Genomic DNA, 18,977 nt, shown 5'->3' on the forward strand with positions numbered 1-18,977 from the left:
TGGGGCCCACAGGCAGGCAATACATTAAAAACAGGCGTGATTCTGTCATAGAAATCATTGTGGATGAACACAGTTCATCCACAAATATGGATTAAAGATCTATCATGCAAGGAAGATGTGAACATGCTCCAGAAAAAGCCATCATCTTCTCTTCAAGTTGAAAACTGACTCAGACCAGTCGAATCAAAATCTGATTTTTTTTTTTTTTTTTTTTTTTTTTTTTGGGGGGGGGGGGGGTAATATGGACTCTACATTATCCAAACTAAAGAGGAGAGGAACAGTTTAGCTTGTTATCAGCACACAATTCAAAGGCCTGCATCTCTGATTGTATAGGGGTGCACTAGTGCCTATTAAATTGGCAGCTTTTACTTGGAAAGACAGACGCTGAAAAGTCACATGCAAGTATATACAACACATGCTCCCATCCAGATGATGTCTTTTTCAGGGAAGCCCTTGCATATTTCAGCAAGACAATGCTAAACTGCATGCTGCATCTATTACAGAAGCATGGCTTTTGGTTTTCCTTTTTCAAATGTGAATAAAATAAAGTTTAATGAGATTTGCACATAATTGCTTCTGTTTTTATTTACATTTTATACAGCATCCACACATTTCTAGAATTGGGCTTATATCTCAGTGACATTTAAAGAAATTTCAGTGTACTCAGAAGAATCCAGCGATGTGAACAGAAAGTAAATAAAATTAAAGCCTCCCTTAAACACCAGTTACTCCACTCTTGCACCCGAGAGAGATACTCAGCTGAAGAGTGAGGGAGGACAGAAAGTGAAAAGAGACTGGAAAAAGAGGTAGCAAACACAAAGGTAGGGCACAAAACACTGCTTACTGTTTGTGTTGCTGCTTTTATCTACTCTGTATGCTTATTTGCATTATCAGCAATGATTCACTAAACAAATTGATTTAAGAACTATAATTAAGCACCACCATAATCTGTCTTGATGCAGTCATCTTACACTTTTATATCTGTGCAGATGCATTAACTCATCCTGGAAGTCTGAGGGTTTTGTTTTTGTTTGTTTTTTACCTCTCATGCGCTACGCACACACATTTTGTGCGCTAATGTAGAGTCAGCGTATTCTGATGGTTTCCTGTGGCTCAGTGTTATGACGATTCATATACAGTATACAGTACGGATGGTTAGAGACTAAAGAAATATGTCTGATGTGGTCAGCTTTTTCAATAGTAAATGGAGTGAAATAATAGTATAACCACAGACAGAGGGTCATTTTATGATGTCAGAGTGGTTTCATGGGGGCTGCAAAAGCCTGCGTGTGTATTTTATAACCAGACTTGGATTGATAGAAATTACACATGATTTTCTTGGTGACTGTTGAGATGTTTTCACCTCAAAGAAATCTGTTCAGTGTGGGGGGTTTTTTGTTGTTATTGTTGTTATTTTTTTACATCTGGACAATTCAGTATAAAATTGTTTGCACGCGTTATATAAGATTTATGTTCCTATAGACAAAGAGGCTGGAAAATTGAAACTGTGAGATTTATATAAACAATATTAGCATAAAGTATCCACTAAGCTGGAAAATAGTGACCTGAATGAGCTTATAATCAGGCTTACACACTAACCCACACTCCCACACACACAACCTCCCACTCCAGCCCAACTCACGGGGTCTATTGTCCCCTGAGTGGGTTTTTTTTTCTAATCAATGAAGAGTATTATACAGAACTGAGAAGCAAGCATGGAGACAAAGTGCTGAGGGAGCCCTGACATTTAGCTGCTGTATTGTTACCAGGAGCAGGCCAATTAGTACAGTGCCTACAAACCCTTTAGTAGGTGTATGGGCAGCCACTTCACACACCAGTGTGCTTCCATAATGCTGACATTTCACCAACACGAGCTCAGCTTTCACACAGCTTCCATCGGAGGGGCTGGAGGTTGATTAAGGGTGCTCACTGAAACCTTGTTTTTGAACAAACATTTAAATTTTTTCCTGGATATCTTGAAAACTTCTCCTAGAAGAGAAATTAGTCTTGCTCAGAAAACCACCTGACTTCACAGGGGTTTATTGGGCATACATCCCCGTGACTCAAAACACATGTTCACACTACTCTACAGATACCGCTGCCCCCCCTTGACTGAGGCTATGACTGAATTTCAGGCCAATCATCATTACTCTGTGACACGTTTAATTTGGTTACTATGGCAGCGGGGATCTCCAGTGATGGATTACAAAGGGTCAGGGGCAGCTCTCAAGGATTGAGAAACAACACAAAGAAAGCTGTGACTGTAACATTTGAACTCGGTGTAATGGGATTGAGGCAAAGAGTGTGAGAAAGTGAAGACAGGTGGGACACAACTGAGGTGGTCAGCGGATCTCAAGAAGGAGCTGATGGGATTTAACCAGAAGTAAAGCTGGGGCCACCATTACCAAGGTTTGAGCGCATTTAGAGAACTGCAATATGAGCAATGACCTCACCTAAAGTCACACAGGTTTGTTAATAATACTTTGTTGGGTCTGACCCTAAATTAGTGCAAATGTCATTATATCTATTAAATTATATATTTGTCAGTATATTAGTCAGGCTCATCAAGATAACTAGCATTTATTTCACATTTCCTCATCTGTAAGTGCTTTGACCTGACAGCCACACAAACATGACCTAAAATAGACTACTCCCATTAAGCAAAAAAAAAAAAAAATACAAACATGAATTCTTTGAATAAACAGGAACTGTAAAAAACTGCATATATCCACTGCTTTGTTTATTTTTATTTTTTAAAGGAAAGGGCAGTTACAAAAACGTGGAGTGAGGAAAAACAAGAGCAATGGCGTGCAGTAAAACCATCCCGCAGGAGCTAAACTGGGTAGTGACACATTATGTGTCTTAATCACGACTGACTGCAGGAAAGGCCCGCACTCCAACTGCCTCCAGCAACTTATTCACTGAGAAGCAGCATAATATTTTGGCCATCTATTAAATTGACACAAAAAGACAGCTACAGGTTGTCCACGTCAAATGAAGGACGCACTGTCTCAATGCTGCTGCATGCTTTGCACTCCTACTTACTATTTTAAAAGCAAATATGGCTCCATGCAGCGCACCGAGTAGCCAGATGGTGTTCATATACCAGTAAAAATCTGGCTTTGAAATACTATACACTCCTCATTCTCAACTATCACCATCTTGGCTGCACAGCAGACACCAGCACCACTACCACAAAATTCCCACTCAATATTCATTTCTAATAAGCACCCAAATGGACATGGGTGATTTTAAACAAATGCACTGTCAAAGCCAACATTTATAGCTTATAGCACATTTGAACACAGAAGTCGACCCAAAGCGCTTTAGCGACCGGCATATTTACATTCCACAACCCATCACACAGCGCTACACAGTGCACTACTGAAGCCTATCTAAGGTGTCATGGGGCAAGAAGCAGGGTACATCCTGCACAGGTTACCAGTCTAGACCAACACATAGAGGCATTAACACTTGCATTCATACCTATGGTCGATTTAGAACCACCAATTAACATAACATCCATGTGTTTCGACTGTGGGAGGAAGCCAAAGTGCCTGAGGAGAGTTCACACAGGCACAGGTAGATAAAGCAAGCAAGCAACACACAGAGGAGGTGCATTCGATCCCGAGACCTTCTTGCTGTGAGACGATAGTGCTAAATACAGTCTCACCACCACTAATTATATATGAAAATAATGCCCATAATTGGGACACAGCAACTTTTTCTTTAAGCTGTGGGAATGTAATGTCTGTCTGTAATGAGTTCAGATCATTCTGCTAGTTTAGTCTGAACGAACTAAAAATGATTTCAAATGCATTAAATTGTATCACAATTAAAAATGCCGAATGAAGTCTCTTTGATGGTGGCCTCTCAGTTGAAATGGGACAGACAAGTAGCAGCTATAGGTGTGATGAGTTCTCTAATGAAAAACTAGAGTCTGTCTCACTATTCATTTATTAATGTCAGTTCTATTGTTTTTATGGTTAAACACATGTATCCAGGTCGCATCACACGGAGGGGCTGCGCTGTGTTACTCCTCAGCTATCGCTTGCTGTCACACCGAATGTTTCTTTGTGTGCCTCTGCGTGGCTTTGTGTAACTGTCAGTGTCTCTATGTGTAATTTTAGGACAGAGTCCAGAGCCATTTGAAAAAGGCTTATAGTACATCACCCTCCAGTGAAGCTATTTTCCACACAGACATACCACACATATGCAGGGACTTTGCCATTTTCCATAACGACTTCCTGAGTTGCGCCACTAGCTACAAACATCTTTGGCAACACTGAGAGTTTAACACTGGGCTGGTTATAATTTCTCATTGTACACTGAGCAATATCACAATCTGAGACAGTGGGTAAAAGAGCAGAGTCAGTGCAGGCTGTGATACTTGTAGGGCGAAGGGCTCCGCTCCTCACTGTACTACTTCGAGTAAACAGATGCTGATTAAATAAACACCAAAACCACTCTGTGAAAACTGTTGACCTTTGTTGAACGAATATAGCGAAGGCAGGATGTGTGCACTACTTTAAAAAAAAGGACTTTTTTTCTTTTACTTTCTCTTACATTTATCTAAACTATGAGCAGTGTAGTGTTATTTTTTTCCCTCTGACACACATCCCCCTACAGACTAACAAAAACATGAAGCAGGATGGAAAGCAGTCATCAAGCTCCCACTGTGGGTCCAACACACAGAGTCCCTCCTTCATGTTGCTGGGATGGAAATGCAAACACAAGTGAAAACCCCCGAAACTCAACATTTCCCTTCACGTTAATATAGAGGACTGATTATGTGATGCTGCTGAAACAGAAATACGAGAAAGTTATGTTTGGAGTAACTTTATCCGTAGCTGCTCCGTGACTTTCAATTTTGATCTTTTTCTGACTTGTTCACTCTGCCCTGCTCTTGAGAATGGACCACTTTCAAGCCTCTTAATTACACGTGCTTCCCCTCTTTAACTCATTACAGCCAATTAGATGATAGCGGAGTAGATAACCCTCATCTGCATTATTCATTCCTATACTGAACCTCAGCATACCTCCACATTACTCCAGCTCTCCTGCCACCCAGACATGGTAGGTTGCTCTTCTTTCTCTGTTGTCCCTTCAGATTCTCCCTCAAACTGCTGACACTACAGATCTCTGTACTGGGACCAGTAACTATGTGCAGAGCCAGTTTTGCTAAGCATGGCACAGTCAGTGAAGAGGCTGCATAGTAAGCTGTGAAGCTTATGTTACATTGTAGCGCTTAATTTGAAATTAGAACAGGGTTCATTACATTAATGTTTAGAAATAATTTCAGGTTATGAAAATTGCCCTGAGCTTAACGACTTAACCTCTGCAGCTTCTGGGAACACATACTGGCACTGTAGGGTGTGCATATAACTATAAGTGCATATTATTTATGGGCGCTCGAATAACTTGATTCTCCAACACATCAATGTAAAGCTCTATACTTTAGTCTGAGATGGTCAAGTGTTCTCAGCCTGATGCCACTTAACTTATGTTGTCTTTAGCGCTGCGTTCCATTTACCTCGGAAGTCAGATGTTGGAACTGGGAATGACCACGCCACTGTAGCACGTTCACGGCTAGAGCCTGGTCATTGTTCCACGTGTGGATCATTGAGCGAGCCACAAATTCTGCACACGGGCAGCACAAAGTTTTACAGTTTTACTACTGTTTACATGCACTGCTGCCATCTTGGATTGTGAAGATGGGTCTGGTGTTTCTTCTCCTACTCCAACTACCAAGTTGGAAATCTGACTTGAGGAGCTATCCCAGTTGAATATTCGCACACCAATAAGGCAGAAAACCAGCTGCTTAATATTTACAGGTCTCTAGTGCTACCAAACACAACGTTGAACCACTTGAACCAAACTGGAAAGTGGATTTCTGGGGGAGTCCTGTGGTGTACGGCAGCCCCTGTGGCTCCTCTGACTCTTTGTTGTGTTTCTCGAGCTTGGCTGGCACTGTTTTTTGTAGTGTGACAGGGCACACTGTCCTGCAGGGGAAGCGGTTGTCCTTACAATAAGAAGGTGTGCTCGGTCTCCAACAATGATGGGTGGCAGATGTCAAAGCAACATCCAGATAGATGCCAGGACCCAAAGCTTCCCAGCAGAACGCTACAGTGTAACAAACCTATTACTGTTACTGACGTCACGCATCAGCAGTTTTAACGTTTCTTTCTTTCTTTACAATTTTATTTTATCAGAACATAACACTTTCAGTGAAATCGTGCTTTTGCTGGTCCTGTGAACGAGTCATTTAAAAAATCTTGTAACATAAGAATTATAAAGGCGATTATAGAGCAAAAATGGAAAATCTTTACATACATTCATTTACAGATTTGACAGCTTAGTGTGGATTTCTGATCGCACAGCTTCGTGTCGTATTCATCCTGCTCCCCTCAGTAATGTTAACTCGCACATCACAGGAAACCACAAGGTCTGGCAGTCGGAGGGCAAAATGATTGAGTGTGTAAGAGACAGCGAGAGCGCTAAGAAGAGACGGAGGATGGGAGAGGGAGAATAGATATAGTACAGTAATATATATTAAGATAGGAGGAACTGCACTGACCACAAGGAGTTAGTATCAGTCAGACAGCGAGAAAGATAATGAGAAAAAAATAGTAGACAAGAGACAGAAAGAGGTGGCTGAATAATGGATTGGACAGACGAGAGACAGCGAGACAAGGAGAGCCAGAATGGAAAAGAGCTAGCCATCGTCTGTGAGGTCTCATCACACACTTGCTGACATTGCTTTAATCTCGGGGCCAAGACAAGACCAGAGAGTCCGCACACACTCGCACACACGCATGCATGCATGTAGAGACAGATTTACTGTTTCCCTGTGTGTGTATGCATGTGTGTGTACAGCAGTAGTTCTGAAAGCTGTTTTTGCAAAGGAAGTGTGAAAAAAAAAACTTCAAGTCAGTCAGTCCTGCATGACATCAAAACATGCAAAAATGAGGACAGTTTGATTTGGCAGCTTTATGTTTATGTTTGCATTTAACCTTTTGCAAGAAAACATGTTTTGACATCTTGCGTCATCAATAATCATTCATTACCTTCAGCTGCTGAAAAGAAGGGGGGAGTGAATCAGGGGGTGATAGAAGCCATGAAAGCAGCTGTAGATGCAGAAGAGCATCTATAGCTTGTGGGGTCGTGGAGTGGGGGCAAAGAGCTTGAAAACAGGGGCAAACTGACTAACGAAAATTCTCCCCTCCTCCTCAGCTTACAGTGGGACTTGTTGACACAGAATCACTTCACGTAGCGCGTAACGAGCAGAAGGAGGTTAAAAAAACAGATAATATGGAACTGAGAAGAGGCGCAAAACGGAAGCAAAACTTGCTGATGAAGAGACGAAGATAAGAGAAGCAAATATATCACAACAGGAACTGAAAAAGTAACCGTTGAACAGGAAACAAAGAAAATGGTGCCGTGATCAAAGGAAGCAGTTGCAAATAAGATATTTGAGAGCAGTGGCAGGGTGTAATGGAGGAAAAGAAAACAATCTCACCAGAGTGACAGCCAGCATGGCGTAATTATGGCTTCCTCGTTAAAATTTGATTACTGTTTATGGTGTGCCCACAGCACCACTAACCAGGCCTTCACACACACACACACACGTGCAGGCAAACCCACACACACACTCTCCATAAACACACACTTGCATGAATGCGCGCATGTCTTGCAAAAGTGCCAATCAAGACTTCTTCTGACAGCATGCGCTTTCAACCACATGAGCAATGACACACACACACACACACACACACACACAGCTGTACCCGGCTTTTTGCACACAAGGCAGGCCTTATAAATACTGTCTTACATTGTGATTTTGTTTGAGCTCCATCTCCATGGTGCTGCTTCCTCACATGTTTATAGTGACTGCCATTATAAATTAAGATGATCTTAACAACTCTTAAGCTGGGCTGTGCATGCGGGTGCAGCCAGGCAGGGTCAACAGGAGAAAGAAATAGAGAGAGAGAGAGAGAGACACGGGCTATCCCAGCCTTTACAAGAGACAGAGCAGAATGAGAAGAGAGGGGAGAGAAAAAGAAAGGCCAAGGCTTTGAAGCGGCCGGCTGGCCTTTCTGTGGGGAGTTTCCATGTTCTCCCTGTGCCTGCGTGGGTCCTCACAGTGCAAACACATGCATGCTGCTTTAATTGATCACTCTAAGTTGGCCACAGGTAATGTATGTAATTGGAGTTGTATAACAAGAAGCTTTTGCTGTACATTTTCATTTCACTTCCTTTGGTCCAGTCTCATGACAAATGAATTTAACAGGACATATATTTCATGTGTACAGTTTCCTCAACTGGCCGTTGTATCTGAACCTAAAGCAAGTTTAATCACATCATTTTGATGCCTGGCCCTAACAAAGCGTCTGGCGCTTTTTGAGTGAACAATATTTTCAAAATAAAAGGATGCAAATGTAAAACTCTGTCCTCTGTAGGACTCACACAACAGTCTCCAGTGTGAACAGTGAAAGCTTTCACGCCACACACAAATGCAATGAGCCTCTAAATGCAGACTCATTCATCCTTCAAAAATGGAAATATTCATTTTGTGTGTATGGACACAAAACAGGAGACCGGTCAGATATAAATATATATTATGGGCCACAGAAATAAGGAGGGGAAATTTGTGCCCAGCAAAATGAAAAAAAACTGGGAAGTTCACGTCCAGAAATATGAAACAACAGATTTAAAGTCTATTTCAAAAACCTCTATGAGGCTGGGTTGCTCCCTCGCCAGCAGTTAAAGTCCTCACCCCTATCTGCCTTCACTTATCCATGAATGCCTCAGTGCTGTTGAAATTAATTCAGTAAATAAGATAAGGAGAGATGGGCAATTCCACATTTTATATAAATTAACATGTTAATCTCTTATCAGCGGTTAGCTACAGTTAGTTTCCACATTATTCAGCAGCTGCTGATCATCTGTGGTGCGCTGGTACAGCCACCCATTAGGCTGAGGCTTTAAGTGTGCTGCTGAGAGATAATGGCTAAAGCTATTGATTTATTTTCGACTTGCTTTATGGTCTTCGCAGCTGCTGGCGACACACAGACCCTGCTTCCTAAGGACTCTAGCCACTCACACTGAATACCTTTATGGACACATTCAACCTGCTCACTGCATTCACTGAAATCGCCAGAACTTGCAATCACAGGAAAAAACCACCCCGAACTCGGGTCCGCGTTCACACACTGAGCAAGCTGGGACTGTCGCTGCGTAGAAGGTGCACGGTGCTTTTGTGCACAATCATATTTAAAGTAAGTATATTCAGTGGATAACGGCAGGTGATTTTAGAGAGCAGCTTTCACATGGCTGGTTGATTTGAAAAATTGGTCTGTTTCACCTACAGAAACTGGTGGCGTGCAGCTTTAATTAAAATCAGGGCAAAATGAGAATGAGGCTCAGAGAACATGGAGGTGTTGGGTGAAAGAGAAAAAACTATGTTTAAATCGAATGCAAATCAGAATTAAATTATTAAAGTCTCCTAACGACTTCGTCACTTGTCTGTTGACGTGTTTGTTTAAGTGTGGCTTCAGCTTTTTCCACATACGCCCTTCAAGTGAGTAATCTGACATCTAATAATTAACTTATCATACATGTGATGGAATGTGGAAATCAAACTGAAGCTAGCCCACTTAACTTCAATGTGTGCACAGAAATGTATCTGCACATAAAGAAAGAGGAACACTGTTATTTATTAGGCACCAACATTTATTTTAAAAGAAGACTTGCTCTTAGCGATAATCTAATATTCATGTTTCAATTAAAATAGTTACATTTACACTGACGATCATCCTAAGAAGTAGGAGTGGTGTGTTTTGAATTCATTGACTACAGATTACAAAGTATCCCCCTACACAGGGGTAACAACAATCCCAGACAACTACTCAACCCAATTACTGTTACTATACAGTAACAGTAATTTCACTGTGTACTGAGACATACAGCAAACTGGAGCTAAGAGGCCGTCTTTGGATTTTCCTGGCTGTCAAAGCAGAACTGGAGTGTTTAGAGGGTCTTGAATAATCAAAATAAACTCTTGGCATTCCCCTCAGAATCCTCCTGTCTAAATGCTACAGTATTCCTGGCATGCTTCCACGGCAATAACATTACATAAACACAGATTACAGCAGATTAGATGGTGTCAACACCCCTACTAGTCAGTTATCTCCAAGAGAATAAAACAAAATCAGTGTCGGTGGCTCAAGGTCTCTGCTGTGTGTGTGTGTGTGTGTGTGTGTGTGTGTGTGTGTGTGTGTGTGTGTGTGTGTGTGTGTGTGTGTGTGTGTGTGTGTGTGTGTGTGTGTGTGTGTGTTGGATTGTTGGATTTCACCTTCAGTATTTTGACATGTTTTGCACTGCTGAGTAAATAAACAGCAGTAGTTTGTTTTCCCACTGACCATAATGGTATGTGTGTGTGTGCGTGGTGTGTGTGTGTGTGTGTATTTGCACTTGTCCTGCTCCTTGGTGGAAGTGAGCACAGGGAGCAGGGCTGGTTATTGGAGGGAAATCTGATCGGCCATCCCAGGACAGACAGTCCCCTCCCCAGAGAGACACATTTTGCCCCGAAAGGAGAAATTAATACAGCAACTAACCTCCACTTTCCTCTCTCTCCAGCTCACTGCCTTCCACTTTTTCCTGTTTCTACCGCCACACAGACACTAATCACATGTCCTGATACAAGCTCTTTCTTCCTCTGAAGGGCGATCAGGCTATGAACACCAACGTCTTTCTCTGACTCTCCAAAGCACGGGTGTTTTATTTTTATTCATTTCAGCTGTTTTGGGGGTATGCACTGTGTGTCCTCTCATATTTTTCAAGCCAACCTTTAGCATATCAGTCACCAACAGCAAGCATCTGCCAAACTGGCATTGTCCTTGAGCAACATTTTATACCTCAGCCAGCTGTAGCTGTTGAAGTAGGGGACAAGGGGAAACAGAATTTTCCTACAGGGATCAATATAGTATCACATTATCATTATTAGCATTCATTCTTAGCAACCAAAATGAATCTCTCTCCTGCTTCTTCCTCCTTCTTGCCCTCTGTCGCACACAGCTGCTGTCAGTGGGTACCCAGCCGCTCAGTGGAAAAATAAACCCAAGGATGTTAAAGCAGTGGCTCCGGAATGTGACAGGCCTTTGAAAGAGATGTCAGGACACATGACGTGAGAACTTCAGAGAAGCCGAGGTACACGTGGGCTAGGTGTAAAAGGGCTGGGGAAGACCTCGTAACCTTTAAAGCATGAAAGGTCAACATCGAGTAACGCGGCAGCACGTTCTTTCAGTGTCACGTGGATTGTTCCATCTCAATTCATCAAAATAAACATTTTAAATATGGCCATTGAGGATTCGCCTGAAAAAAACTGAAAATATTCAATTCAATAAAATAAAACTTTATTGATCCTGAAGGTTGACCCCGAAGGAAATTGGGTGCATATGCATTATTACTTAACAGGAATTCAGATCTGAGAGGAAGCCTTGACAATTTGAGTCTGAATGAAGTGCTGTTTTTAGATGTTTTTCTAGCATCGTTTTTGAGGGGCCAATTTAAAAATCCATTATCCAGAAAACTGCGTGAGCTAGGGCCTTTAATTTTTCCTATGGTAAATATCTGGTGCTATGTTATTCTGTAGCTAAGGACAAAAAAAACAGGAAGCTTGAATTCACTAAAATAATTTGATGGTTTACCTCTCACAGCAGATTTGGAGGCCTGCAGAAACGACAACTTTGCAAATGCAGGACTGATGTTTTGATTACAGCTTGTCATGTATAAGGCACAATATCTTCTTTAAACAGTCCAGATGACAAACTGTTGTTCTTACAGGAAGCCAGGCCACACCAGATCAGACTGATCTCCAGTTGAAATGACCACTTGCATTTCCCCAAAACAGCCTTAAAAATATCAAGAACACAAAGCAGACAAAATCATGTTCTCCGAGTTCCTGCCCAATGAAGTTACTCTGGGCTTAATCCGATTAGCAGCTCAGATGGCTTTTGGTTCCTCCTTCAATCAAATCAGAGGAAATGCAAAAGATGCTCTTTCAGAGAAGCACAGCAGAAGCCGTGTTTTAGGGGGGCTAGAGTCTAAACATGAGACAGAAAACAATACAAGAAGAAAGCCTCACCTTCATACATCATCGATGCAGGTTTCAAAATCTTCCATGTTTTGCTAAAAGGTGACAAATTTCGCCGTTCATCAAATGATTCGAGTGGCAATCAGATTATGATTCTTTTTGTAAAATGTCAGAAAATAGAGAAAATCATCATTTCCAGTCTGGCCAAAATCCAAAAGATAATCACTTTTAGTTTATCGTGTTAAAGAAAAACATTAAGCTGTCACATGAGACAGGAAGCCAGTTATAAACACAAGAAGTTTGATTAACTGACAAATGTCTTGAATTATTGACTCGCATTTATGTATTTACATATGTATCCTTCCCATTTAAGCATACACAGAAAGGAGGAAAGGAGATGATGAAGACGTGAGGGAGGGGAAGTCGTTTGGTAGACAGGCCAGTGCTGCAAATAAGATGTTGTTGGCACAGGAATAAAGGGAAGCATGAAAGGAGACACGGACAGAGTGAAGGAGGAGAAATTCTTATATTAGATCCTTATACAGATATTCCTAATGGAGCAGAATTTGCACAACTTGCTGAGGTGAACAGATTAAAACAAAAGCAGCACTAAATGAACACCAAGCATCTAATCTGCAGCCCGGAGCAGGTTAAAAGTGCAGCGTAGCTCTCTCCCCACACCATTTCACAATGGCACTTCGCTCTGGTGAGACTTCCCTCTCACCTTTCTTTCTCTCTTCCTTAGTCATCAATAAAAAACACTTTTGTGTGCAAGCTAAAAATGCAAACAACCAACAAAAAGCTATTTTCCAGCATTACTCAAACTATTAATAATAAAAAAAGGTCCAGCATCAAACGCGTCAGTGGCTCTTTGGAGGACGGCAGAGGGCGGCGATTTTAGCGGATTTTGTGTCGCGTGGTTGAAAACCTGGGGGGAAAAAAGACCACACGGTTTCCCTGAGCCAGGTGAGAAAGTAGATTAGCTGGCTCAAAGTGGCTTCAGAAGGAGGCAAAACTGCAAGAGTCGACGGATAGAGGGAGCACATTCAATCAACAAGCTGTCTGAGCTAAATGAGTTTAATAATGTCACAAAGGCAATTCACCTTTAGTTGAAAAAGCTTGCGAGATGCATTCGGTGTGGAGCTGCTCTGTTTACAGAAAAGATGTGTGAAAAATTAACTATAGCCACACAGGCGCTCTGGGTAAACATCGGTGGAGAGGTTATGGAGAGCATTAGGCCGTATCTCCCTTAACATCTATAAATAATGTGGCTTTAGGCTCAAGCTTTCATAAACACACACCATCACTGATGCTTGTGCCATAAAAGGTTGAAGTAAAGATATTCATACATGGCGTGGAGTCTCAGTGGTTCATCTGACAAAGATTAAGCTTGCTTTGGAAATGATTGTTTACAGATCTGATAGATTAACGATCATTTCTTTAGAAACATTAACATTTGGAAGAGTAAAGTGAGCTCCCTTCAGATGTAATGTAATGTGGGTTAGAAGAAAGTCATCTTAAAAGGATTCCATGTTTTTTTTTTAAAAAGGAACGGTAAAGCAGGAGAGGCCTTTGAAAGAGAGCCTTTGAAAGGCCTACGAGTACTTCTCCATAATTTCTCTCACCTGTCTTTCCTTGTTAGTAAAGTCCACACCTTCACTTTGTGTGCTTGACTGGATATTTTGAAAGCTAGTGTGGAAATTTGACATCTTTTCATCTTTACAAATAAAAAAAGGCTTTCAAGCAGTTATTGTAATTAGGTTGGGAGCAAAGAAGAAAGGCAGGTGGACTTAAATATGAGTTACATATTTAGAGGTACATTTTATCCTGCAGATGACTGCTAAAATAAGCCTGGTGATTCCCCTTTGACTTCATCAGGTTTTGTTTTGTTTCTAGGACTTGACAAAGCATCTGCAGAGCAACAAAAGGTATTGTATTACTGTTTTCACAGAGTGCACTTGAGCAAAGCCAGAAAAGAGAGGAGAAAGTGTCTTTTAACCTGCTAATAGTCCTACATGGAGCGTTTGCAAAGAGGTCTTCGTAGAAGCAACTACTTGTAGAGGCATTTCTCTCATTTCCACTTGGTGATGACACTGCACAAGCTCAAACCAAAACCTCCATGTGATATTTTTCCTGCACATCTCTGCTCCTTCACTATAGGACATCAATAATACATGACCGGTATATTTTTGCCCTCCTTCGAGCCAATCAATCACTCTGGCTGGCCAATGCTCAGTCTCTTTTTCCCGTCCATCCTCACACACTCTTTCTGTATATTAAGAATGAAGTCCGAATACTGCACCAAACCATAGACTTAAGATCGAGCACAGAACTGTGCAAAAGTCTTGAGCCACTTTCCATTTATGTATATTTTGCTAGAAAAACAAAAAATGCGCAGATGTGAAAACATGCAAACGGGCCTTGTATGGCATGCTTACATATTAAGTAAGGCAAAAAGAGAGTTTGTACAATTCAAATGAAAGTCATTTTGCCCTAATGAGTCATATGTCAGCGATAAGTGCCTTAATCCCCAAGAAGAAAATCACATATATGTAGAATAGAATAGAATAGAATAGAATAGAATAGAATAGAATAATCCTTTAATTGTCCCACAAGGGGAAATTTGGTTGTAACAGCAGCAAAAAGACACATATACAAACAAACAGTACACAGGACACAGAACAGAAACATACACAATTTTTCTTAAATATTTATATGTATATGTAACACTGGGCTTCCGCAGCACTAACAGACCTCATGTGTTGGCGCTGGCTAAAATATCTCCCTGTTTTCTGGGAAACTGTGATGGGACATTTACACAATTTTAGCAAAATAAGCAATTTTTTTGAAAATCTTACAGGCTAATTAATAACAAAAACAATCATTAGTGACAGTATTAATGAATGGGCTTCTTGTCAGCCAGCTGGTCTTTAACAGAGTTAAACACCATAACAGCTGCCGCTATAGATTTATTGCAGCTGAAATAAAGCTGTGGGACTCAAAGGTGTCAAAGAGGTCTTGAGCTTTGACAGTGAGTGAGGGAAAGGCTATCAAAGGGCACGCCAAACTTAACACGGTTCAAAGGCTCCACTCACCATTTGAACCAGAGCCTCTGCAAGAACCTGTCTGCCATCTACACAACCGACCAAGTTTACGAGCAAACTCTCTCTGTGTTTATTACAGAACTTTCCATGAACGCTATCATCCCTTTTAACAAATTCCTGCCTCAACGCCCTTTATTTTATTTTATTAGTAAACACAAAAAAGAGATTTGATGAGATGATAGAAGGGGAGAGCAAAGGATGGAGAGTAGAAGAGAACTTTTTGTCAGTTCTGAATCAGCAGCTGTTACACCTGCAGGAGAAAGTGTGTGAGAAATGTTTTCTCCATCCCACACACTCAAGATCCAGACATTTACAACACTGTAACCAAAACCTTTAAAAGGCAAGATTTAAAGAGCAAAATCTTTCTCTGTGTGTGTTCGCAGGTTTGACAAAACAGAGGTGAGGAAGTTGTGAGACTTCATTGGACGTCTGTGAGGAGTCATTACAGTGGAGACCTGCTTCAATGCTTTTCCATGCACACTCAAACAGCTGCAAAGAGAGGCCCTCTAAGCAACACATCTGTTCCAGGGTCCCCTGTTACAACACAGGATTAATTAAAGGATCAAGGGAAAGTTAGCACAGCACCCTACACAGCAGTGTATAGCTCAATTTAATTACAACAGATCAACACAGCCTTAATTGAGCTTCATCGTACAAAGAGTTTTCTTCACACAGTTATCCTCTTGGAGAGCAACACACATGTAATTAATCAAAATAAATGCCCAGCTGAGACGGATGAAGTACCGTGGGAATGACGCGCTCAGGTAGACATATGTGCAGCAAATATATTTCACGTCTTAGTGCAAGGCTTCTTGAAAAGCTTTGCACATTTTATTCTCAGGTACATTCTGCAGTCAACGTAAAATAGGCCGCCACAGGAGCAACTCGCTTCCAAAATCAGCTTTGAGGCCGTGACATCTGAAACTCGATCTGGGCACCTCCGAGTGCCTGCTTTGCCTCTCTAACAGAGAAATAACAACAATGGCAGAGCCACGATTCGCTCCAACACCCCAGTAATGTCAAGGAGAATGTCACGGGCTGCCACCCTGTAAAGGCCATCGCTCTTAATGAGTAACACATCAGGTGGAAGAGGTGCATGACACGTAGTCCCGTGTGTGCTGGAAATGCATGCCCACAGTCCTGTAGCAATGGCATAAGAAGAAACAACTAGAGAGAAGTGAAGTGGGTTAAAGTGGGGCTGTAGCATTTACTGACATGCTCTTGTTAATATACTGACAGTATAGGATGAGGACATGTGAGAATCACTGCCCTGAAGTGGGATTTCCCTCTGTTATAAACACATGCAGACAGCTGCACTTGTCTAAACAACGACGCCGAACGCACGACCCGGTCCGAGGAGCTCCCAAACATGAAGCTCTGTCCACTATGTGCCAGCCGCAGACACAGCTGGGAGACAGGTGCCGGTGCACAGCTGCCCTAGGCTTGACTTAAAAAGACGCTGAAATATAGTGAGACATTTAGGCTAACATATATATGCAGCTTTGAATTCTAATGAGATACAATTCAAACAGTATATTAACTGAAGAGACGTGAAGAGGGTAAAAACCCGACTCAGTTGGGTTTTATGTCTTGATATAATGAATGACTTATGTCTCACATACTACTCTTAAGTTGCTGGTGTGTGAGAGGGGACCGGCACCACCAGCAGTGAGCTCATACTCTCCCCGTGTTTACATGTTGTATATACATTCTTGAACATATGGCCATACAGGCTGCTCTAAAGCCCTGACTTAATACTTTCTGCAGCAGGGGAGTTGCTTTAGTTTCACATCTATGTTTAGTACACGCTTTTAATTGTGGAACTCATCTTTAGGCTTCCGGTGTTAGGGTTCAGAATGAGTTCTTACTCCACCGGTGAGGAGAGTTTCTATTTCTTAATAGAGCTTTTTTAAAATGTATTAATTATTATCATCATAATCCACACTTTTACTTTTCAACGCCTTAAGTGAAGCATGTAAACCTACAAAACACAAACTTCAGACAGACATCCAAGTGTTTACAAAATGACTACGATTTAAAAAATAAAATAAAATAAAAACTCCCCCATGTGGATTTGAGCAAATTAAATTTAACATCATAAGTCCCCCTGATGATTTAATGAGACAGAGACAAGGGGAAATTGAACAGCAGACCCCATGTTGAGATGATGTATGGCATATGACCAGGCTAATTGCCGCATAAGCAACTCTGTTGGCTAATTGGGAAATTTATCTAATAACTGCTGGCATGCAGAGATCAAAAGGCTGGACTGGGAAGTCCAACATTTCCTTGTTTTTCCAAACTTTTTGATACTTGTATAAAGTTATAATTTAATATGTTAGGGATGTTCACACTCACACAAAATTAAAGCCATGAAACACTTACATGAATGCATGGTAGATGAATGCCCATCCTCTTGGTCTTTCTAGCACGTTGTACAGGCAGTTTTGCAACTTTCTGTAGCGCTTGCTTGAAGCGGACATGTTGGCCCGAGGTCCGGGCGGTCCAGGCAGCGGGGTTCCCAGCAGACCCGTGCGGTGAGACGGGTGTCCGCGCTCCGGAGTGGACGGCTCGCTTCTCTCCGTCTGGACGGCGGTGAGAGCCACAAACTCTACCCGCCTCTCGTCGTTCGGAGCCGGAGGCGCCAGCATCCTGATGCCGCCGTTGTTTGATGGACTTCCTAACATCTCAAGGCTGTCGCGATTAAACTACAGACAACTTGACACGTTTCACTGGATCATCCGCAGGAGCGCAGAGCAAAGTTTGGACCAAGTCATAGTCCGACTGAAACTAGTCCACAGCCTGAGTTTGAGTTCAGATTCAAAAGTTATCTGCAAATAAAGTCGCGTCCGCAAAAGACGAGATGCACATGCACAGTAGATGTTGTGTAAGCGAGTCGCGCTGAAACGGGACCTCCGGCGATCATTGTTAACAGTCAGGTGTGAGAAGTAATCAGAGGGGTGCAAAGAAGTAATCACACACACACGCACACACACCAACTCCGAGAAAACTGAAAGCAAGCTGCTAACGACCTGCCATCACTTTGCAAAAAAAAATCATCTGGGCTCAATCAAGTGAAGCATCTGTTCCTGCGCACACTTCACAAAACAAGTAACCCGCCAGGACAGCGGCCGTGCAGCGGATCCATGGTCTCTAAACCGAGCCCAGCAGCCACAGTCGTTCATTAAACGAGTCTTAGCTGTTTCTTTAGTTTTAAACTGGCAGACAGAGCCTCACCACAGCCGCTAACATCAGCCTGCTCTCCCCTGCTTGTGCGTCTCTCTGGTCCAGCGCTCCCCTGCTGACTGGGTGGAGAGCTCAGAAGTGAAGAACATCAGCGTGATGTCAAGAACTGCAGACGAGGAACCCTTCCAAAAAATTATAATAATAAAATTAAGAAGAAAAAAAGACCAAATATCTGCATTTGATTTGGAAACGCGCACGAAGGTGAGAAGCCCGCTCTCCGCTGAGTTGACGTGCACAAACAGAAAAGCTAGCGGGCAGGACTCTGCGCACGGGATGGGTACGAGCGTGGGATGCTCTCAGCGACTGGAGGCGCACTTTTTCTGTTTTGTTTTTTAATGACGCTTTCCGGGAACCGTGAGCGATCTCTGACAGAGCAGCAAAGTTAGCTGGTGAATGATACATGCTGCTAACAGTTTGCAAGTACCAAAAGTGAACCGGACACCATCTGTGAGGCTTCCAAAAAATATACATGGAGTCTAGGGTGGGGGTGATCAGTCAATCTGGGGATGAAGTGTAAGTTGTCTAGGGTATTT

At 42.1% G+C, this 18,977-nt stretch overlaps 1 protein-coding gene across 1 annotated transcript in view; it reads right to left on the bottom strand.

The window, feature by feature from the left end:
• The window catches only part of LOC135933048 (potassium voltage-gated channel subfamily KQT member 4), a 52,656-nt gene extending 33,909 nt beyond the window's left edge, over nucleotides 1–18,747 (bottom strand). The window contains exon 1 of the mRNA XM_065470917.1: nucleotides 17,584–18,747. Coding sequence (XP_065326989.1) covers nucleotides 17,584–17,885 — 302 coding nt within the window. The 5' untranslated portion in view covers nucleotides 17,886–18,747. The remainder of the gene's footprint in view (nucleotides 1–17,583) is intronic.
• Between the last annotated feature and the right edge of the window lie 230 nt (nucleotides 18,748–18,977).

Source organism: Pelmatolapia mariae, linkage group LG22 (assembly GCF_036321145.2).
Source record: "Pelmatolapia mariae isolate MD_Pm_ZW linkage group LG22, Pm_UMD_F_2, whole genome shotgun sequence".
In the NCBI taxonomy this organism is placed as follows: domain Eukaryota; kingdom Metazoa; phylum Chordata; class Actinopteri; order Cichliformes; family Cichlidae; genus Pelmatolapia; species Pelmatolapia mariae.